Source organism: Hylobates moloch, unplaced genomic scaffold (assembly GCF_009828535.3).
Source record: "Hylobates moloch isolate HMO894 unplaced genomic scaffold, HMol_V3 SCAFFOLD_10, whole genome shotgun sequence".
NCBI lineage: Eukaryota > Metazoa > Chordata > Mammalia > Primates > Hylobatidae > Hylobates > Hylobates moloch.
In genome coordinates this window covers 92,908,592-92,932,352 of record NW_026652285.1, presented here as the reverse complement: position 1 = coordinate 92,932,352, position 23,761 = coordinate 92,908,592, and the positions used below count along the sequence as shown (strand labels likewise).

General features: G+C 46.6%; 1 protein-coding gene and 1 pseudogene across 1 annotated transcript in view; one reads left to right on the top strand and one right to left on the bottom strand.

The window, feature by feature from the left end:
• Nucleotides 1-9,679: 9,679 nt before the first annotated feature.
• LOC116475459 (adenosylhomocysteinase-like) lies at nt 9,680-10,988 on the bottom strand (annotated as a pseudogene).
• Nucleotides 10,989-17,411: 6,423 nt separating this feature from the next.
• MEGF9 (multiple EGF like domains 9) overlaps nt 17,412-23,761 on the top strand; it is a 114,413-nt gene continuing 108,063 nt past the window's right edge. Inside the window, exon 1 of the mRNA XM_032164991.2 lies at nt 17,412-18,162. Coding sequence (XP_032020882.1) covers nt 17,532-18,162 — 631 coding nt within the window. The 5' untranslated portion in view covers nt 17,412-17,531. The remainder of the gene's footprint in view (nt 18,163-23,761) is intronic.

Below are 23,761 nucleotides of genomic sequence, written 5' to 3'. Positions count from 1 at the left end.
ATCTCTCTCACTTGCTATATTCTACCCATTCTGGCTTTTTTCTCCTCCTCAAACACATACGAAGCTTGTGTCTGTCTATGAGACTTTGCATTTACCGTTCTCTCTCCCTGGTCTTCCCAAGCCTGCCTCCTCGTTCTCATTCAGGCCTCAGCTCAATGTGTACCTTCTCCCAGAGGGCTTCCTTGACCACGCTTGTGAAAGTGACATGCCAGCCCGGAGTCATTTTCTATCCCATTATTAGTCTGTGTTTTCTTCTTAGCACTGTCATTTTCTGAAATTATCTGATTTATTTAGGTACCCATATACTCTCTGGCTCCCTAACCAGAACATAAACTCCATGAGAACAGCAATAGAGCCTTTCTGTTCTCTGCTAAGAGCTGAGAATAGTGCTGGCACTTACAGGGGATCCATCCAAGGATCACAGGCAGAGCCGTCCTTGCTTTTCCTCATGTGGCTTGAGAGTTTTTCTCCTAAGTGGTATACAGATATTGGCTTGGCAGGGAACAGAGCCAGGCAGCCAACCCTGCATGCAGACCAGGGTTCCCACCTAACTTAGCAGCTTCACAAGGAGTGTGGCCTGGGCTCCAGGGATTTGAGCTGGACCCAGTAGACAGAAGTTCACAGAGATGGGCTTTAGTGTAATAGCAAAAGGACTTGAGAACAGAGCTGACAGGAGACAGAATGGGAATGTGGATGCTTAACTGCACCAGCTCCATGCCCATCCATCACCCCGTGGTCCACTCGCCACCCTCTGCTTCTGTGCAGCCTGCCCACCCACCTGAAAGCTCACTGAGTTCATTGGTCACTGGAACTGCTTCCCAGCACAGAGGGTGGGGATTCGGCATCACTGGGGGAACTAAATTGGATGGTCTCTGTGGGCCATTTCATCTCCCATTTCAGGGGCTTGGCTGAGAGCAGTTTATTTCTAATACTGAGGACTGCAGGGCCTCCAGGGAGGAGAGGGTGACAGACTGGGTTAAGCTGTTAATGGTGCTCTGGGATTAAAGCTCAATGACCCACAGTGCCAGTGCACTGATTAGTGACCACATCCGCCCACCTGCTGTTTGCTTAGTGGGGAGAGCTGCTCATCTGAATCAGGAATGCAGCACCAAGAAGAAATATGCGTTCCAGGGCTGGTTCTGCTGCCAAGTTATCATGTGAGCTTGAATAAGTCCTTTCCTGCTCTGAGCCTTGGTGTGTCTTTCTGGAAGAAAGTTTGGATTAGACCTAGATGCTTTTGTTTTTTTTTAGATGGAGTTTCACTCTTGTTGCCCAGGCTGGAGTGCAATGGCACGATCTTGGCTCACCGCAACCTCTGCCTCCCGGGTTCAAGTGATTCTCCTGCCTCAGCCTCCCAAGTAGCTAGGATTACAGGCATGCGCCACCACGCCCAGCTAATTTTGTATTTTTAGTAGAGATGGGGTTTCTCCATGTTGGTCAGGCTGGTCTGGAACTCCTGACGTCAGGTGATCTGCCCACCTTGGCCTCCCAGTTTGCTGGGATTATAGGTGTGAGCCACCACGCGTGGCCTGACCTAGGTGCTTTTTAAGGCCATCTCTTCTAACTCTAACATTCTAGGATTCTACTGGTGAACCTCACACATGAAAAAAGTTCCATCCATGGCAAGAGCTCGTGCCCAGGCTCCAATTCTTCAGCAGATCCTCTTTCTTAGCTGACAGCCTGGAATGGAACCAAGACCCCTGACCTCTGTCATCGGCAGCTCAAGTCTTCTCGGAGAGTCTGTGAATATTCACAGCTCTGGCTGGGCAGCTGAAAAAAGTATGTGATCTGTCAGTGGACAGATCCTGAGCTGTCCATCAGGAGGGAGATGAACTAAGTCTAGAAGCCACTTGGGGGCTGTCCCACCAGTGCCCCCAACAGGTCTACTCATCCAAAGGGCAGGAAAGGGACTTTGTGCCTCTGCCTTTGATGGTGTAAGGACTTCTTGGGCAACATTTATGCCAAGACCTCCCTGCATTTGGCAGAATTAGGGAAGCCTCCCTGTGGTCCTAAACCTGGAGCAGGAAGGAAGTGTAATGACAAGAAGCCTTTTCGTGAGGCCCATGACTATTTCATGATGTGATAGTTTCACTGAGCTTTCCTGAAACTCAACTCATCTTTGGCACAGCCATGTAGGAAGATCAGGGAAGCCTGACACTGCACTCTGGGGCCATTCTTTGTCCTGAGCCAGCAATTTTTTTTTCATTCTGTAAGGCTCTTGTAGGAATGAAAGATTCAGAAAGTCCAATAGTTGAGTAAACATTTCTCAAGCATCTTCTCTGAGCTAACTCCAACTTGGGAACCAGGGATTAAAAATGAATGTATTAACTTTTTAATGTTCTGTGCAACATATATACCGACACAGACACAGGGCATAGATTCTCTATTCATAGAGGAATAGGCTTTTCACAAAGCGTAAATCTTTTAGATCACTGCTAAATGGACTGATACACTGGCTTTAAGGGAATATACTTCTCATGTTTGAAAAAAATATTTAAAAAAAAATCAGACATAGTCCCTGCTCTCAAGCAGTTTGGGTAAAATCCTTTCATCCCTTTGAGCTTCAGTTCTGCAAAATGGGACTGATGATCCCATCAAGGGCTGCCAGATTTAATGGATCAAATCACAAGATGCCTAGTTAAATTTGAATTTTAAATTTAACTGGGCATCTTGCATTTTATCTGGTAATCCTAGCCCTGCCCAAACTAGGACTTTTATAAGGTACAGAAGGAATAATATGTGAATTAATAATGTACAACAGTGCTTTACACTTTACAGAGTTCTGTGTCAGCGAGAAGGGTTTGGATTGAATGACTTTGATGAAAGGGGATCTCTTGCAGGCCTATGATTCTATTCTCATGATGAAGATCCTGAGACATGAGGAGAAAGACTCAATGCTGCATCCCTCGAGAACACTTTTAATTCCAGGACAGTGAATACAAAACCCTCAATGGCAAAAGATGGAGCCTGGAGCAGCACATGTGAGAAAGCCCTGGGGTTTTTGGCTCACAGAAAAATCAAAACAGGACCCCTTAGGATGTAAACTGCATCTGCGTCTTCTGGCCACATCCTCGAAAGGATAGCGTCCAGAATGCTGTCATAACTCAGACTCCCACTGGAGCATTAAAAGGGACAGGAATGGGCCTGGTTCAAGGAACTTGAAACCAGTGAGTGTCCTGGCAGGGACAGGAGTGATGAGAAGCGTTTGAACTGGAGATCTGTGGACTCAGGGGACATAAGCCATAGGCTTCCCGTCCAGCATGGGTCCTGCTTTCTGGAAGGTGCCACTCCCATCCGAGGTTGCCAGCAAGACTTTGTTTTGGTAAAGGGCCCCAAGCTGACATTCCTTTTCGGTCACTGTCCAGCTCGGAGAAGCGGAACACCAAGAGTAGCAGCGATTGTTCAAAATGTGAAGGCTGAAAAAGGCCTTCGAATCCCCAATCTTGGCCAAGTGCAGTGGCTCACACCTGTAATCCCAGCACTTTGAGAGGCCAAGGCAGTCGAATCACTTGAGGTCAGGAGTTCAAGACCAGCCTGGCCAACATGGCAAAACCCCATCTCTAAAAACAATACAAAAATTAGCTGGTCATGGTGGCACGTGCCTGTAGTCCCAGCTACTCAGGAGGCTGAGGCAGAAGATTTGCTTGAACCTGGGAGGCAGAGGTTGCAGTGGGCCGAGATTGCACCACCGCACTCCAGCCTAGGTGACAGAGTGAGACTCCGTCTAGAAAAAAAAAAAATCCCCACTCTTTCCTCCTTCTATCTTAGCAATGGGGAAACTAAAGACAGGCTGGGGAGGTAACCACCCAAGACCACATAATAAGTTAGGTGCAGAGCTGGGACCAGAGCCCACATCTGCTGCTTCCCAACTCAGGGTCAGATTCACATCAGCCCATCCTTTCCCAGGATTCCCTCTGTCTGGGCAGGCCCTCCAAGCAGCCACTTTTTTCCAAGGCCAATAATCCAGAGATACTGCTGAGAGGCCTTCATTTTTCACAGGGAGGAAAGGCAGTTATTTATTATAATAGTAGTGATGATAATCTGCTTGGGGACAGTACTTTATAGTTTGCAAAATACTTTCATGTCATTTATCTGACCTCCCATCAGTTCCTACCTTCCTGCACCCTATACCTCCTGCACTTATTGACAGCCCCTAAATGTGCAGCAACGTCCCACAGTGAGGCAGTTTCTTGTAGTGTTTGGAGCATAGTTTCCAGCACCAAAATGCGTGTGATTAAAGCCTGGCTCTGTCATTATGAGTTGTGTCATCTGGGGCAAGTTATGTAACTGAGGTTAACTGTGCCTCTGCTTCCTCATCTGTAAAGTGGGGATGACAGCAATAGGATCTACTTTATAGGATTCTTATGTGAGGATTAAATGATTCATGTATGCTTACAACAGTACCTAGCACATTGTTAGGCCTTAACAAATATCAGCTGCTACTACTACTACTACTACTGTTATTATTTCAGAGCTCTGTTCTATAACCCCAAAGCACTTCTACTATTCTTGTTGCTCCTTCAAGGCTTAGCTCAAACTCCCCTGCCCTAGGAAGACTTTTCTTTGATTCATTCCCCTCAGCAGAGTTCGATGTTCTCTAATATTTACTGCACTTACTTAAATGCATTATATTTGCCTATTTTCTGGTCCATTTCCCTGACAAAGCTGTGATCTTCATCTCCATCTTTATCCCCAACACCATGCCTAGAGACAGGCAGATATATGTGCTTAATTGATGTTTGTTGAATGAATGAGTGAGTGAGTGATCCTGTGGATTCCAAAATCTAGGAGTAACTTTTTATTTCTGTCTTTCCTTCACCCCACACCCAATCCAACAGCAAGTCTTGACAAACCCACTTCTAAAACAGACTCTGAATCTGCCTCTAAGCCAGTCCAGGCCACCATCTTCTCACGCCTGGACAACTCAGCCTTCTGGCTGCTGTCTGTGCTTCTGTCCCTGCTGCTCTATAATCTGCCCTCATCTCCCTGCTTAAAACACTCCCTGACTTCTCTTTGCTCCTAGAATGAAGCCCAGTCTTCTTCCTTGGCTACAGAGTCCTGCACTGTAGCTTGTACCACTCTGTCCTTCACTTAATGTGCTTCACCCATTTTGGTTTTCTTTCTGTTCCTTTCCAACTTCAAAGTCTTGCACTTGCTGTTCCTTCCAGTTTTGGTAGAGTTTTCTCCTTTTGCTTTCAGGTTGAATGTCACGTCTCAGCAAGGCTTTCCTTGATCACTCTAAGGGGATATTATTCTGTGTCACAGCACCATTTTTATCTCCCTCATAGCACTTGGTTAATCTGTAAATATCTTGATTATTTACCCATTTATTTGTTAATTGATTATCTTACTATATTGTATGCACCTTTTTTGTCGTCTTGTTCACTAGGGTATCTCTATACCAGTGTTTAATACATTTCTGCTGAAGGAATGAATGAATGAATGAATCCTCCTAGCAACACGATAGGTAGACTAGGTATTGTATGCTGGCCTAACTGAAGCTTAAAAAGGGTGATTCTTGCTCTAAGTAACATAGGCTGGAAGTAGAGCAGCCAGGCCTGCTAGATCACGGACTTTTCCCTCTAGACCATTTTGCCTTGAAGGGAGATGGACAGAGGGCTGGGAACCCATCTTGGCTGATTCATAGACAGTTCCCCAACATGGGACCGGATGGCAGAGATAATCAGTTCCTGCCTCTTAAAGAGGTCATGCTGCCAGTATGTGACAGTTCCAAATTCCAGACTGCACTTGAGGCGTTGCACACACCCAATAAACACTCCATAATCACAAGAAAAGTTCAGTGACTGTCTGAGAAAGGAAATCAGACCCATGGGCCTGAGAGAAGGGCTGATCTACTAGGACCCTCTGCAGAGGCTGTTCTAATTTGGGCCTGATGAAATGGGAAAAATGTTTCTAATTCCTTTACACGAATGTGACCTGATTTGGAAGATTTTGTAATTCCTACGGTCCCAACTGCTGCTGAGAGCAGATCCTGATTATTGTTATCATTTTATTATTATTATTATTATTATTATTTGAGATGGAGTCTCGCCCTATCGCCCAGGCTGGAGTGCAATGGCACGATCTTGTCTCACTGCAACCTCCGCCTCCCGGGTTCAAGTGATTCTTCCGCCCCAGCCTCCCGAGTAGCCGGGATTACAGGCACCTGCCATCATGCCTGGCTAATTTTTATATTTTTGTAGAGATGGGGTTTCACCATGTTGGCCAGGCTGGTCTTGAACTCCTGACCTAGGTGATCCGCCCGCCTCGGTATTGTCGTTATTTAAAATCTTGCCTTGGCCATTGATAAGAAGCTGGCAGCGGGGTGCCATTTCTGTGATTCTAGGAGGGAAGTTCCTGGAGAGGGAGCTTGGGGACATAAAGAGAGCCTTGGAGCAGAGTCAGAAGGTGGGAAGGTCCATCGGTGTCCAGCCGGTAGACTCTAGGCCTCTCACTGACCCTTAGCTGCCTCCTTTGCATGGACTGATTTGGGTCTGATGGTGGCCTGGGAGTCAGAGGGTTTGAATATGACCCTGGCTCTTGACAGTGTGAAATCTTACCAAGATGCTTTACTTCTGTGGTCTTGGTTAATTATCTGTACAAGGACATGTTTGAAGGGACTTATGTCAAGTCCCCTTCCGGCTGTGATAGTTGCCATTTTTGTGGTCTTTTCAGGGAAACAGTTGCTCTTCTAGAAGTGGATTTCCTTATTATCCAGCCAGCAAGAAATCACCACGGCTACCTCAAATAGTTCAACAAAGGGCATCATAGTCCTAAAGGCCTAAGGATTTCTCAGAAGGAGTCAAGTACTCATTCCTACCAAGTATTCTCTCAGTCCTAGAAGCTACCCTCTGACAGGCACACACTCCAGCAACGGAGTCTCTTCAAAAGGGCTGAGGCCATGGAAGTCAGAGAGTATGACTCTTCTGAAAATCTGGAAGTTCTGGGCGTTGAACCCAAGGACATTGTACCCTTGCGACCTTGACCGACTATGTGAGAAGGGAAGGTATAGGAAAATCAGACATGTACCAAGGTCTTTTGAGTGTTTATCATGGGGCAGACTTTGGCTCAATGCTTTATATTCATTTGACTTTGGGGCCTATGAGATAAATATTACGATCCCCATTTTACAGAGGAGGAAATTGAGACACAGAGCTAAAGTAACTTGTCCAAGATTATACAGCTAGAAAGACCAGATTTGAACCCGGCATTCTTTACTGCTAAACTACTGTCTCCTCTAATAACAACAGCAATAAAAAATACTCAAAGTTGAGGAACTACAGTAGGCAGTTGTGGAAATCTGGACCTGAGGTCTAAATAAATGACTACAAATTCTATGCTTTCATTTGTTAGCGTGGTGATCTTGGATAAGTCATTTGACTACTTTGAATGACAACCTACTGGCTTGTAATGTGGGGGTAATCGCTCTTTCCACTTCACAGATAAGGCTAAAAAGATTAAAAGGGGAATGCACAGTGGTTCAAGCCTGAAATCCCAACACTTTGGGAGGCCGAGGGGAAGATTGCTTGAGACCAGGAGTTCAAGACCAGCCTGGGCAACATAGCAAGACCCTACCTCTACAAAAAGATTTTAAAAGGTAATGTGCACCTGCAGTCCCAGCTACTTGGGAGGCTGAGGCAGGAGGATCACTAGAGCCTAGGAGTTTGAGGCTGCAGTGAGCTATGATTATGTCACTGCAATCTAGCTTGGGCGACAGAGCAATTCCCTGTTTTTGTTTTGTTTTGTTTTTTCTTTTTAATTAAAAGGCACAATGTATGTGAAGTGTTTAGAATTGATTCCTGACACATAATAAGTATTCAGTAAATGTTAAGTCTCCATCATTGTTGTTATCGTTGTTGTTACTATCAATATCTTTCCTCCAGAGTTGTTGCCAAGTTCAAATGAGATGATGACTGGGAAAGCTCTGTGCTGTGCACCTGTCAGTAATCCCTTTTATTACAATGATAGCAACCTAAGGGATAGAGTCGTTTGTGAAGGTCCAACCCTATTCCTCCCCCAAATGGTTCAAATTCTTTGTATTGCAGCCAACACTGATGACGAGCGAGGGTTTGACTTGGTGCCCACTGTGAATGACGTCCTTCAATAGATCTCCAAGAACTGCAGCAAATGCTTTTCTGGGCTTATTTTAGCATCAGAGGGCCTTTGAAGCAGGATTTCAACATTTAGCTTCATTGTTTGGGGATGGTGCCTTGCATTTAATGTGGGTTTACAACTTGAGCCTTTCTTCCTCTCATCATCTTGAGATACCATGAAGGCAGGTCAGGGATGTGGTTGGCAGAGACATATCTCCAGATTCAAATGAATTCTATTGTTGATTCTTATTGATTTTGAGAGTAATAAGTGCTCACTATAAAAAAAATTGGAAAATGCAGAAAACTATGAAGGAGAAAAAAGTTAAATATCCATAATGCAGTCACTCAGAAAAAAAGAATGTTAACATTTTGGTGTATTTCCTTTTGGTATTTTATTCTCTGCACATATTATCATTTACACATTTGGGAATCATGGCATAAATAGTTATATTAACGATTTTTTCCACAATTTTATAAGAATTTCCTTCATAAGTATTTTTTTTTTTTTTTTTGAGACAGAGTCTCACTCTGTCGCCCAGGCTGGAGTGCAGTGGCACCATCTCCACTCACTGCAACCTCCACCTCCAGGGTTTAAGTGATCCTCCCACCTCAGCCTCTAGAGTAGCTCAAACTACAGGTGCAATCACGATGCCAGGCGTTTCTGTATTTTTGGTAGAGATGGGGTTTCACCATTTTGCCCAGGCTGGTCTCGAACTCCTGAGCTCAAGCAGTCCGCCCACCTGGGCCTCCCAAAGTGTCGGGATTACAGGCATGAGCCACTGTGCCTGAGTATCATCTTTTTTTTCTTTTTTTCAGGCACCAAGATTTTTATTTACCCACCTTCCTGCTTTCTTTTAACATTATAAACCATATTATTCTCTTTTTGAACCAGAGTTGTGATAGGAACCATCTTGTTACAAAGTAGTAGCAGCTCTATGCTTGCTTTTATGTTTTTATAGCCCCTCTGGCTGTCACTTCTCTGTCCTTTCTCAGTTATCCCTTTACAGTCTATTCTGACCCCTGTAAAACAGGAACTAAAAGTACCAACCTCATTGTTATGAGGTTTAAGAGAAGGCCCAGCCCTAAGCCAGGCTCTCAGGAGAATTCAAACAACAGTTCCTCTTTGCCTTTCAATATAGCTTCTTCTCATCTGTCATGGGCTGAGGAACCACTGAACCTGTAAACCACGGGTATAAGTCCACAGACCAGGAACACGGTATAAGTCCACAGATCAGGAACCTTACCTGAATGGTAAGGTATATGGGCTTTGTGACTCCACTACCAACTTCCAAACTAAGGAAGGACTGACTTAGTGAGCAGTTCTAAGACCACTCAACTCATGGTTCCCTGTGGATGCCTCTCTTGTACCTCCATCATGACCAGGGCTTGAGGAGGGGCCTCTCAATTCCCCCTGCCACACTTGATATAGTGTGAGGGATGCAGCAGAGGCCAAAAACTGAGTGACCAGCCCCATCGATGGTGGACACTGACAAACCAATCGCAAAGTTGGTGCCATTTGCTCTTAGGGAGGAGAGGCGGGGCCTGAGCAAGGACAGCAGCTGGAAGGTGAAGGGCAGTCCTGACTCTCAGCAGCAGTAGTGATCCCGCTTGAAGGGGCCATCACGGGACGTGCTCAGCTATTGGGCTTGCTTCTCAGTTAGCTTGGTCAATTTCACGTTCAGCTTGCCCAGGGGGGACCTCAGCCACTGCCTCATCCAGCTTCTTGGGCAGGAAGTGAACCCCAATGGGGTACTTGTCTGGGGGGGTCCACAGCACAATCTGTACCATCACCTGGTTGATGAAGGAGTTACTCCCCACAAAGCTGGGGTGGCCCATGGCACAACCCAGGTTGACCAGCCAACCCTCAGCCAGCAGGATGATGTGGTACCCATTCTTCAGCCAGTACCAGTCCACCTGGGGCTTGCTGTTTACCTCAACAACATTCTTGTTGAGCCACCTGACATCGATCTCCACGTCAAATTGTCCAGTGTTACACAAGATGTCCAGTGTTACACATCCTTCATGTGCTCAAAGTGCAGGCCAAGGATGATATCGACATAGGTTGTGGAGTTGACAAAGATGTTGCCCTCCTGACAGGCCTTGTCTATGGTGGTCACCTCATAGCCTTCCATGGCAGCCTGCAGTGCACTGATGGGGTCAATCTCGGTGATGATTATGCGGGCCCCAAAACCCTGCAAGGCCTGGGCACAGCCCTTGCCCACATCGCCATAGCCCGCTACCACTGCCACCTTGCTGGCAATCATCACATCTTGGCCCACTTGATGACATCTATAAGGGACTCCCGGCAGCCATAGAGGTTGTCAAATTTTGCTCTTGGTGACGGAGTCATTGACGTTGATGGCAGGCACCTTCAGGATTCCATTGGCCATCATCTTGTATAGGTTGTGGACCCTGGTTTTGGTCTCCTCAGAGGTGCCTCAGATGCCCGACATGAGCTGTGGGTATGTATTTGGTGTGGACGAGGTTGGTAAGGTCATCCCCATCATCCAGAATCATGTTGAGGGGCCTGTCCTTGAAGTACAGTCTCTGTTCAATGCACCATGGGTACCCCTCGTTCGTTTTGCCCTTCTAGGTGAATACTGGCATGCCACCCACAGCAAAGACAGCCACTCCAAGTTCCTGGGTAGAGAAGATGTTGCAGCTAGACCACTGCTGCTGAACACCCAGGGAAATGAGGGTCTCAATGAGGATGGCCGTCTCCACAGTCATTTGCAGGCAGCCAGCAACGCAGACACCCTTCAGTGGCCTGGAGGCCGAGTACAGCTCCTGCATGCCCGTCAGGTCTGGCATCTCATTCTCCACAATGTCTAGGGCCTTGTGTCCCCAGGTGGCCAGGCTGATGTCAGCAACTTTGTAGGGCAGTTTGTCAGACATGCTGGCAGCACCTTTGATGCACAAGGGCAAAGGGGGCTGGGCCGCAGTCTGGGGACAGGCACTGGGTGGGCAGTGTTGGGCAGGCAGCGCTGGGCAGGTGAGTATCATTTTTTATAGAGGTATAGTATTTCTACATAGAAACATCATAGAGCACAAAGTACTTAACTAATCCTTTGTTAATTGTTTAGATTTTTCTAATTTTTATAATTATATAATACTCTGGTGAACATTTTTGTACATACATATTTACATCTGATTATTTATTTCCTTTGGATAGATTCTTTTTTTTTTCTCTTTTTGGGACAGGGTCTTGCTCTGTTGCCCAGGTTGGAGTACAGTGGCATGATCATGGCTCACTGCAGCCTTGACTTCCCAAGCTCAGGTGATCTCCCACCTCAGCGTCCCAGGTAGCTGGGACTACAGGTGCACACCACCATGCCCAGCTAATTTTTAGTAATTTTTTTTTTTTTTTTAATAGAGACAGGGTTTCACCATGTTGCCCAGGCTGGTCTTGAACTCCTGGGATCAAGTGATCTGCCCACCTCAGCCTCCCAAAGTGTTGGGATCACAGGCATGATCTGCTGTGCCTGGCCTTTGGATAGATTATTAAAAGTGGAAATAATGAGCCGGGTGCAGTGGCTCACGCCTGTAATCCCAGCACTTTGGGAGCCCGAGGCAGGCGGATCACCTGAGGTCGGGAATTCGAGACCAGCCTGACCAACATGGATAAACCCCATCTCTACTAAAAATACCAAATTAGCTGGGCATGGTGGCACATGCCTGTAATCTCGGCTAACTGAGAGGCTGAGGCAGGAGAATCGCGTGAACCCGGGAGGTGGAGATTGTGGTGAGCCAAGATCACCCCATTGCACTCCAGCCTGGGCAAAAAGAGCGAGACTCTGTCTCAAAAAAAAAAAAAAAAAGTGGAAATAATAGGTCAAAGAGTATAAACACTTTTAAGGCTTTCTTGAAAGGTTGTATCACTTTATATTTCTATCAACAGTGAGAGACCATAACAAGTATTACTAGTTTGTAAAAATTTTTGCCAAATCAATAGGTTAAAAAAATGGCAACTCCTGGCCGGGTGCGGTGGCTCACGCCTGTAATCCCAGCACTTTGGGGGGCCGAGGCCGGCGGATCACGAGGTCAGCAGATCGAGACCATCCTGGCTAACACGGTGAAACCCCATCTCTACTAAAAATACAAAAAATTAGCCGGGCGCAGTGGCGGGGGGGATGCGGCAGGAGAAGGTGAACCGGAGGGGAGGTCAGCCGAGATACCCACTGCATCCACCTGGCAAAACGAAAAAAAAAAAAAAAAAAAATAGCAACCCTTTATCTCAACTTGCAATGCTTTAATTACTCAAGTTGCATATGCAGTATTTCATATTTCTTAATCATTTGTATTCCTTTCTGTGACTTGTCTGTTAGTGTCCTTTGCTGGGCCGACTTTGTGAACAGTGGCTCCAGTAATCCTACAGTTGTCTGCAGAAGATGCCAAACCTTGCATTTAGCCACATCTGATAGGAGGCCAGCCTCTGCAGGATTAGAAATTGTCCATGTCAGCACTGCTGTTTCAATGAAACCAGAAAGGGGAAAGGTGTCTGTGTTTTATTGGAATCTGGGAGATGAAGTTATTTTGCTGAGCCCTATCTCTCTTATTATTATACCTTCTTTTCTCACTCCCAAAGCTTCTCTTTTCTTAAATGCTTTTCTAGCAGAAGGGTTAAATTTGGTGCATGTGTGTCCTTTCTTTCAGTATGTGTTCACTGACCTCCTACTATGTGCAACACATAGCGGCCACATCAGTGGACTGTAGTGTATAGAGAAGAGCCTGGGTTTTTGAGTCACAAGGGCCTTGGGCAAGTCCCTTAAGCTGTTGGAGGCTCAGTTTCTTCTTCTTTGAAGTGCAGATGATAGCCCTGTCTTTGAGGAATAAATGTGTTCTGAATATAAAACTCCCTGAACAGCATCTGCCACATCATAAGACTTCACAGACAATTTTTAAAAAAATTTTTTCAAGATGGAGTCTTGCTCTGTCGCCCAGGCTTGAGTGCAGTGGTGCGATCTCGGCTCACTGCAACCTCTGCTTCCCAGGTTCAAGCAATTCTCCTGCCTCAGCCTCCCAAGTAGCTGGGATTACAGGCATCCGCCACCATGCCTGGCTAACTTTTTTGTATTTTTAGTAGAAACGGGGTTTCACCATGTTGGCCCAGGCTAGTCTTGAACTCCTGACCTTGTGATCCACCCACCTCTGCCTCCCAAAGTGCTGTGATTACAGGCGTGAGCCACCGCGCCTGGCTCACAAACAATTCTTGAGCCATTTCTGTGTATTTGACACTGTGCTAAGGTGCTGACTATAAAGTGAGAAATCAGATGGGGCCCTTTACAGCATCCCATTTGCCTAGGAGAAAAGTCAGGCTGCACATTGGCTCCAACAAGGCCCTCTCTGACCCCTGCTGTTCTGTGGTCCTTCCCCAAGCCTTTGGCTCCAGGTCTCATGGGCCTTAGCTACAGTTCTGGGGCAAACAGGAAAAGTGCCAGTCAATATTCTGTTACACAGAGTGTCACAGCTATAATTTTTATTTTTTCTTTTCTTCTTACCATTATAAGTATTTTCCCTTTATAGTTAAGGGTGTCAGTGTGAGCCAGCCAGCCTCAGTTTGATTTCTAGCTCTATTATTTACTAAGTGACCATGGGCAAGTTGCTTAACCTGTGACCTAGTTTCCTTAGCTGTAAAATGCAGATAATAATAGACTATAGACTGAATGTTTGTGTTCCCCTAAAATTCATACATTGAAATCATAACTCCCCATGTGAAAGTATTTGGAAGCCTTTGGGAGGTGATTAGGTTATGAGGGCAGTGCCATCATGGATGGAATTAGTGTCCTTTTAAAGGACACCCAGGGAGCTCACTGAATCTGCTGGTGCCTTGATCTTGGACTTCCCAGGCACCAGAGCTGGGAGAGATATATTTTTTGTTGTCTACAAGCCACAATCTACAGTACTTTGTTGCAGCAGCCCAAATGGACTAAGACATAATAGTACCTACTTCCTGGGGTTCTTAGGATTAAACAAAATAATTCATATGTAGCTCTTGGTATAGTGTCTAGCATAAACTATGAGCTCAATTATTTACTATTAATATTTGCTATACTGTCTTCATAGCTACACTTACAATGACTTTATATGATGAAATTTAACAGGTATAATAATACCTTTCTCTGATGGTAGATATGTAAGGTGTTTCCAATTTTTAAACACAAACATAATTCCTAAGAAAGTCATCTTGTAGTTTAGAGATTAAGGAAGATTTAAGATTAAGGAAATTTAAGAATTAAATGTTGAATGGACATTAATACATTTAAATTACTGATATCTTTCAAAAAAAATTCAATATTTTCTATACATATTACAGGCTAATTATCCCGTCTTAAAAGCCCCGGCATGGATTATCCTTGCCTAAGGCAGAGAGCTGACCTGAATCACTCAACAAGGTCTCCTAGTCATTTGCTCTGTGGCTCTCCTGGCCAAGAAGCTGCATCAGCTTTTTTCCCCTTGCCAGAGAACCTCTGATACAGCAAAGCTCAGGGCCAACCCAGCATTTTTCAGATATTATTTGGAAATATCAGGTAGGGCAACTGTCAGGCCATGTCACCTGACGGGGAACTTATGGGGCAGAGGTTTCTGCTCTGGTCCTTCAGCCAACAAGGCTCAAAGTTAGCAGTGGTATAACAAAAATATGAATCTACACAGCTTGAGCACCATCTGTGTGCTAGGCTTTGTAAAAACATTCTCCCCGATCCTTAGCTCAACAAATGAGAGACAATTTATTGGCCCCATTTAATAGATGAGAAAACTGGCCTGGCGCGGCGGCTCATGTCTGTAATCCCAGCACTTTGGGAGGTCTAGGCCAGAGGATCACAGGAGTTCGAGACCAGCCTGGCCAACACGGTGAAACCCCATTTCTACTAAAAATACAAGAATTAACTGGGCCTGGTGGCAGGTGCCTGTAATCCCGGCTACTTGGGAGGCTGAAGCAGGAGAATCGATTGAACCTGGGAGGCGGAGGTTGCAGTGAGCCAAGATCGCGCCACTGTACTCCAGCCTGGGTGACAAGGGTGAAACACGGTCTCAAAAAAAAAAAAGGGGGGGGGGGACTGAGGCTCAGAGAGGTGAAAGGTTTCCTCCAAAGTCACAGAGTTGGCAATCATGACCCAAGTCTGTCTAACTCTAAAGACACAAGCTCCTCCCACAAGCACCACAAGACTTCAATTAATTCAATGTAACCAGCATGGGTTAGCACTTACATGTGTTGCCCCTGCTAGGTACTGAGAACAAGGAGAACATCTGATGTAAGAGACAGACACATAAATAACAAGTTCTAGTATTAAGGCTGATGCATGCCTATGAGAAGTAATAAAGCCATGTGGGCAATTCAATTTATCCTCTTGTATATATTTCTGAAAGCCATCCTTAATCCTTTTAGGAAGAGGCAAGGGAGAGGTAGATTGGTAGATCAGGGCATAAACAAGGGGTGGTGGGGAAATGAGAAGGGAGAGATTAATTCCCACTCAAATCCAGGAATGTCTTTTAGAAAATGTGGCATTTTGGTTGGGGTTTGAAGGGCCAGGGAGGATCAGCAAGAGAATATGGGGGACTGGCATGACCTGTTCACCCTCCCAAAGCAAAGTAAAAACAGAACCTTGGTTAGTGCTTGCTAAATATTGGTCCTGAAGACAGAACACTCACATTCTCCCTCATTCCCGCTGTCTTATATACATAGACCTATCAAGACACACCCATAGATAACCACAAATGCAAAAACACAGAAAATACACAAAAACACACACCAGTACACATGCACAGATTATTAAGACACAATATATGAAAATAGATACTAGCTCCCATACTCAAACTCACACAGATACACACAATACTCATACACACAGACTCACAAACATGTTTATGCATTCATACGCAGCCTCCCCCACCCACTACTCATGCAGGAAAATAAACGCATGCTTTAATTAACATACACAGATTCACACATAAATCTCATCCTGCTGGTCTGGTTGAAGACCAGTGACTAATGGGAAACCATGCACGAAGCCAAACATCACATAGGGGAGGCCGGGATTGGGTTAGCAGTGGGGCTTGGATTAAACCCCATCAGATGACAAACCCGCCCTGCCTGGCTTCCCCTGGAAGCTGCTGAGCCGAAGCAGCAGCGCCTGACCTAGCTCTGGATCCTGGGCGGATGATGCGAGGCTGCGTGCCCGAATTCCAGCTTGATCCAGGGTTTAGTGTCATCCAGGGTCAAGCTCGGCTGTTAGCCCCACCCCAATCCCTGCAACAAGCCGGAGGCTCTGGGGGCACTGAAGGGCTGTGGCCTGGGGCTGCTTTCTAATCCTAGGCTTGCCCTGGCGCAGGATGCTGAGAGTAGTTAGCATTAGTGAGGGTTACAACAGTGGGCCAGGCGCTGGGCTAAGCCCTTTAGGTCCATGACTTAATTCTCACAACAGCTCTGTGGGGGGGGTGAGGGGTGTCCTATCATTTCCATTTTAGTGGTGAAAAAACTGCGCTCAGGCCACAAAACCATTCAGCAAGAGACATCAAGTTGAGGTTCAACCCTGTCTGATCCTGTTCTTCCCGGGGTTTAGGGAAGTGTGCTTGCGAGCCTGTCTCCACGCAGGAAGCCTGCACCTTCTGCCCTGAGGGGTCTCCACCGCCCGGTCCCGCCCCCTCGTCCAGCCTGGCACAAACACCTGGCCCACAGCAGGTTTCTGGTGAGGGCGCGGGTCTCGGTTCAGGGAGGCCCTCAGCAAGGGCCTCAGTTTCCCCATCTCTGAAATGGGAATGGCGGCAGAGACCTCGCAAGGCTGCGACCAAGCTTTCTGGAGCAGCAGAGGGCATGCCAAGCTCTACATCGTCGCTGCCGCCGCCCTCTCCCATCGCGGGGTTCCCGCGCGGTCCCCGCCCGAGCCGGGGTGCGGCGCCGGCGCCCCATTGTTCAGGAGGGCGGGGACGCTCCCCAGTGCTGAGTCCACCCCCCGGTCGTGCTCGCAGCCCGGTGGAGCAGATGACTAGGCCCGGCGTCTGCCGCGCGGGGCTCATCCTTTGTCTGCTCCGCGGCTCCCAGTGCCCGAGGCCCGCGCCCCTCTCTTTGGGCAGACAAAGCCGGGGCCGCCGCGAGCCCGGCGGGCTAGAGCTGGGCTCGCACCACCCTACTCCCGCCTCACGGACCGCCCCCTCCCCTGAACGTCCTCTGACTGGCCCACGGGGCTGCAAAGAGGCCGGGAAGCGGGAGGATCACGTGGGCGACCCTGGCCTCTCATTGGTTAGACGCGGCTGCCAATCGAGGAGGGCGGGCGGTCCGCGCTCGGTCCGGTCGCTCCCTCCGCGCTGGGGCCCGCCCGCGGGGCCGGCCGCCTGTCAGAGGGAGGTGGCGATGGTGCGCCGGGTGGCGGCGGCGGTTGCGGAGGCTTCCTCGGTCGGATTGCAGCGAGGAGAAGATGACTGACCAACCGACTGGCTGAATGAATGAATGGCGGAGCCGAGCGCGCCATGAGGAGCCTGCCGAGCCTGGGCGGCCTCGCCCTGTTGTGCTGCGCTGCCGCCGCCGCCGCCGCCGCCGCCTCGGCCGCCTCGGCCGCCTCGGCGGGGAATGTCACCGGTAGCGGCGGGGCCGCGGGGCAGGTGGACGCATCGCCGGGCCCCGGGTTGCAGGGCGAGCCCAGCCACTCCTTCCCTAGGGCGACGGCTCCCACAGCCCAGGCCCCGAGGACCGGGCCCCCGCGCGCCACCGTCCACCGACCTCTGGCTGCGACTTCTCCAGCCCAGTCCCCAGAGACCACCCCTCCTCGGGCGACGGCTGGACCCGCTTCCACCACCTTTCAGGCGCCGCTCGGCCCCTCGCTGACCACCCCTCCGGCAGCCGAACGCACTTCGACCACCTCTCAGGCGCCGACCAGACCCGAGCCGACCACCTTTTCGACGACCACTGGCCCGGCGCCGACCACCCCTGTAGCGACCACCGTACCGGCGCCCACGACTCCTCGGACCCCCACCCCCGATCTCCCCAGCAGCAGCAGCAACAGCAGCAGCAGCAACAGCAGCAGCAGCGTCCTCCCCACCCCACCTGCCACCGAGGCCCCCTCTTCGCCTCCTCCAGGTGAGTCCGGCTCTCCCTCTCGGGCAGGACCCGTCCTCACCCCAGCCCCGGGATCTAGGGTTGGGCTCTTGCCTATAATTTATCGTTTGTTGCCCCAAAGACTCCCCAGATTCCGGCTCCCGAGGGAGGATCCCAGGTCCAGCTAGTCCCCATCCCGCCCCCGATCAATCTGGAAAGTCTTTTGTCCCCCGTGGGCTGCGCTCCCTCGGGAGGGGGTGGCTGCTGGGTGGAAGGCATCTCATCTTCTTCCCAACAGGGCTTTCTGGCTTCTTTCAGAGACCCAGAATGGGCGCAAACTTTTGGGTTGGGTTCGCGCACCCAGTCTTTGCCTGGGTTATCTGGGGAAGTTTGAAAGCCCGCATAGTACCTCCTTCAACCACTGGGTCAAAAGCTGAGGGTAAGAAATTCCTCCCAAAGCTCCAGTATCCCTGTTCGTTTCTTCTTGTTTATGTAAATATCAGATGTGTGTGTAGGACAGGTGGAAGAGAGGTAGTGAGAGGATTTTGTTTACAAACAGTAGTATGGACCACTCGAGGGCAAAAAATAAAAACAAAAAAGGCATTGTAATCCATGTTGTCCCTGCAAATAAGTGGATTCAGTAGGTCATTTGGGACAGGTGTGTATCTAGGCTGAGCACATTTACAAATTAGGTTAAATCTCTTCCTCGCACCATTTTTTTCTTCCACAATTATAAGGTCAACATGTTTGGACAAATACACAATTTAAGCAAGGATGCCTGTTTTTGTCTCCTTAAGCCAGGATGTTCAACTTTGCTGATGCTGATAAATGCCAATTTCTGTTTGAGCCCACGTAGAAAAGGCTTTTCTTGCTGAAGTCTTCAAGCAAAGTTAGAGACAACTCGTATTCTTTCCCCGTTTAAATCTTAAGTGGGCCTAGAACTAAAACAAAACAAAACAAAACAAAACAAAAGCCTACCTTGTCAAGATGTTTGGACAAAAGTTTCTGAATTGTGTTGCTTTGAGTTGGGTTGGAGATTTGTCCAAATCCTTTGTCTAGCTGGGTCTCTGACCTAAATCTTAGGCTTAGTGATTTACTGTGGAGTCAGGTATGGACTTTGGACTGTAATTGAGTGTGTAGAGAATTTTCCCACGTGGTTATGAGCCTTAATACAGTCTTGAGCTTGGCAATGACATAAGTAGGATTATTCACCCATAAAAAGCCAAGCGTGCATCTCTTCCAGCTTCAAGGAGTGCATTAGCTAGCTAGGTTTTACCTGTAACCCTTTTTGGCTTTCATATAGAGAGACTGACATATTACTGAGAGACAGGAAGCACAGTGGTTGAGAGTATGGACTCTGGAGTTTATTCTTAGGTTTGAATCCTAGCTCTTCCCCCTGTTAGCTGTGTAAGCTTAGGCGGCTCACCGAAGCTCTTTGGACTCAGTTTCTTTGATTGTGAAATGAAGATAATATTATAGTAGTACTTACCTCATAAGGTTGCTGTGAAGACTTTTTTTGTTTTTGTTTTTGTTTTTTGAGGCAGGGTCTGGCTCTGTTGCCCAGGCTAAAGTGCAGTGGCGCAATCTTGGCTCACTGCAACCTCTGCCTCCCAGGCTTAAGCGATCCTCCCACCTCAGCTTCCTGAGCAGCTGAGACTACAGGCGTGGGTCACCACACCCAGCTAATTTTTTGTATTTTTCGTAGAGATGAGGGCTCACTATATTGCCCAGGCTAGTCTTGAATTCCTGAACTCAAGCAATCCTCCTGCCTTGGCCTCCCAAAGTGCTAGGATTTCAGGCATGCTTCACTGCACCAGGCCTGCTGGGAAGATTAAATAAGTTAACACTTACTGTGCTTACAACAGTTCCTAGTGTAGAATAAGCACCGTGTGTGTTAGCTATGCTTATGACCAGGCCTGTGGGGTGTGTGTGTGTGTGTGTGTGTGTGTGTGTGTGAGTGTGTGTATAGAAAGCATTTGAGAAAACTAGTAGGGACTTGTGATGATTTTTATTTGTTTTAGTAAAATATAATAGAAAAAGAATGAATTAGATTCTCTGGAGTTTTAAGCATACAGTAGCATTTAAGTAGAAAGATCACTTACTTTGGTTAGTATCTGATAAATAAATCTGTGTAATTCATGTTATTTTACTTTTACTATTTTTGTGTTGTTATTTTTCAACCACAAAGGTAACCCCTACTGGCTAAAAAATATAAACAACCAGAAGTCCACAAAGGAAAAAGGGAAAGTCACTCCTTCACTGCCTCCTAGTTTCAGTCAGTCCCTAGAGGTTACTACTGTTAGCAATTTGTCAGATCTTTTTTCAGCTGTTTTTGCTGGGCATATATGAACATACACACAGGGTATTTAAAAATAGATTTTAAAAAATCAAAATGGAATAATTCTATACATGTTTTGCAACTTATGGTATTCACTTAACTATGTATCATGGACTTTTAAAAAAAAGTCAGTATCTAGGGTCTACTTTATTCTTTTTAATAGTTGCATTTTCCAGGGTAAGAATGTATCATAATTTATTTAACCAAGCCCTTATTTATGGACACTTAGATTGCTTCTAGGCTTCACTTTAAAAAGCAGAGAGGAAGCAGCACAGAGTATTTCTGTTAAGTCCATCATCTATTTACTATATTCTCTAATACTTTCACTGGAGTTGCTTAGAATCCAATTCAATTTAAACTGCAGTAAAGCTGGATTGAATAATATTTGTCATCTGAACTGTTGTTCAAGGCTTTTAGTAATTTTCATGAACTAACATTATACTTATGTCTGTGGTGGTCTTTGGGTGAAAAAATTTTAGAAGGATGTCCAATTTCGATAACTTTCCTGTGTTTTAAATATTAAGTAGTTTGTACTTCTCTGTGAATTCACACTAGATTGCCAGTATCTAGTTCTCAGCAGCTAAACTGACTTTACAGTGATCTGATCAGGTATGGAGCGTGGGCTCCAGTCTACTTTAAACAGAAAACATATCTCTTTGGCAGAAGGAAAACTTATAATTGAATTTGAGACAACTGGTTTGGCTTGCAAAGTTGAATTCCCTGGCATTTGAGAAGATGGTTGTATAGTATTTTTTAATTTCAACCTTCCTATAAGAACTAAGTGCCATTGATAATATATTATTTGATTGAATAGGTCTTATAGATACTTTCTGAATTAATAATAATTTCTTTCATGGAGATCTAGCTGAAAGCTCTTGCCTGCCCCTCAGTTAGGGCCCTTTTTTGTTTACAGGGACACTGATCTGCAAACTGAAACTAATTGCCCAACAAGCAGGCACTTTTTCTCCCACAAACCCAGCAAAACATTCAGCTGATTGGTTGGCTGGGTAGGACTTTTTTTTTTTTTTTTTGAGACGGAGTTTCGCTCTTATTGCCCAGGCTGGAGTGCAATGGCGCTACCTCGGCTCACCACAACCTCCACCTCCTGGGTTCAAGCGATTCTTCTCAGTCTTCTGAGTAGCTGGGATTACAGGCATGCGCCACCGTGCCCAGCTAATTTTGTGTTTTTAGTAGGGACAGTGTTTCTCCATGTTGGTCAGGCTGGTCTCGGACTCCCGACCTTAGGTGATCTGCCTACCTTGGCCTCCCAAAGTACTGTAATTACAGGTGTGAGCCACCATGCCTGGCCCTGGGTAGGACATTTTAAGCAGGGTGAAGAGAGATGCTGTGGTACCAGAAGTAATAATAATCAGTAAGACACTAAGGTAATGATAAATGTTTGATTTTTTTTGTTTGTTTGTTTTTTTGAGATGGAGTTTCGCTCTTGTTGCCCAGGCTAGATCGGCTCACTGCAACCTCCGCCTCCCGGGTTCAAGCGATTCTCTTGCCTCAGCTTCCCGAGTAGCTGGGATTACAGGTGCACACCACCATGCCTGGCTAATTTTTGTATTTTTAGTAGAGATGGTGTTTTACCACGTTGGCCAGGCTGGTCTCGAACTTCTGACCTCAGGTAATCCGCCCACTGTGGCCTCCCAAAGTGCTGGGATTATAGGTGTGAGCCGCCGCACGCTGGCCCAAATGTTTGATTTTAAAAATTATGGACCCTTAGGGGTAGACAGGACTTTAAATGCCACTACCTCCTAATGTTGCTCTACATTTGAAGAAATATTTCCATAGGCTTAGCTGAAATTTTTTCTTTTAGTTAACTGATTGATCTGGCTCTGCCCTTTGGGGCCATGCAGAAAAAGTTGGTTGTCTCTGTGCCATGACAGCTCTTACAGGTTAGGGGACAGGGATCATGATCCCTCTCTGTCTTGGCTAAATAACTTCAGCTCCTTCAACTGATCTTTAGGTGACATGGTTTCAAATTTTCTTACTATCTTGGTTACTTCTCTTCTAGTTTTTTTTTTTGTTTTTTTTGTGTTTTTTTGAGATGGAGTTCCACTCTGTTGCCCAGGCTGGAATGCAGTGGCACCATCTCAGCCCACTGCAACCTCTGCCTCATGGTTTCAGGCAATTCTGCCTCAGCCTCCTGCCTAGCTGGAATTATGGTGCATGCCACCACACCCTGCTACTTTTCGTATTTTTAGTAGAGACGGGGTTTCACCATGTTGGCTAGGCTGGTCTCGAACTCCTGACCTCAAGTGATCCACCCGCTTCAGCCTCCGAAAGTGCTGGGATTACAGGCATGAGCCACTGTGCCTGGCCCTCTTCTAGTCTTTTTCAGTCTTTCTGTGTCTCTACCAAAATGTGAAACAGAGCTGAACATAATACTCCAGATGTGCTCTAACCAGCTTGTAGCAGAGAGGGCAGTTGCCTCATTCCTTCTGGACGGGTTACTGATGTTGATGCGGTTAGTTCCTAATCACAGTAGCTATTTGGCAGCCGCATTATGTTGTTGACTCATTGAGCCCATTAAGGTTGCTAAGGTCTATTAAAATTTATTTATTTTTAAATGTGTGCTAGGTGAGTCTTCTTTCATTCTGGACTTGGAAATTCGTATAATTTTCTGAAGTATAATCTGAGACATTTACTAAATTTATAAGATTGATTGTGTTAAATTCAATTATCCTTTTAGATCCCAAGTTTGTCAGTGTACTCCACCCAGTTTTTTTGCATTTACCTACAGTGTGTTCCTATAGACAGAGTCTACGGACAAGTTAGGGCAGATTATTCTTACCTCATAGGGCAGAGTAAATTTACAGATGATAAAACAATTTGGAAGGTAAAGGATAATAATTTAGATTAGTTTTAAAGGGTCTCTTTCAGCTCTAAAGTTCTGTGATGATTTGGTCTGCATGATTCAAGGCATATTTATGTCCCCCAAAGAACCTTAATTATTTATTTGTCATCTAAGTGATGAGAATAGACTTTAAGCAAGCACTAGAATTTAGAACTTGAAAACTCTGACTAACATGACATATAAACAAAATACTACAGATGGATTATATATTTTTGTTTGTTTTGTTTTTGGAGACGGAGTTTTGCTCTGTCGCCAGGCTGGAGTGCAGTGGCGCCATCTCGGATCACTGCAACCTCCACCTCCCCGGTTCAAGTGATTCTCCTGCCTCAACCTCCCGAGTAACTGGGACTACAGGCGCACGCTGCCACGCCCAGCTAATTTATTTTTTTTTTGTATTTTAGTAGAAACAGGGTTTCACCATGTTGCCCAGGCTGGTCTCG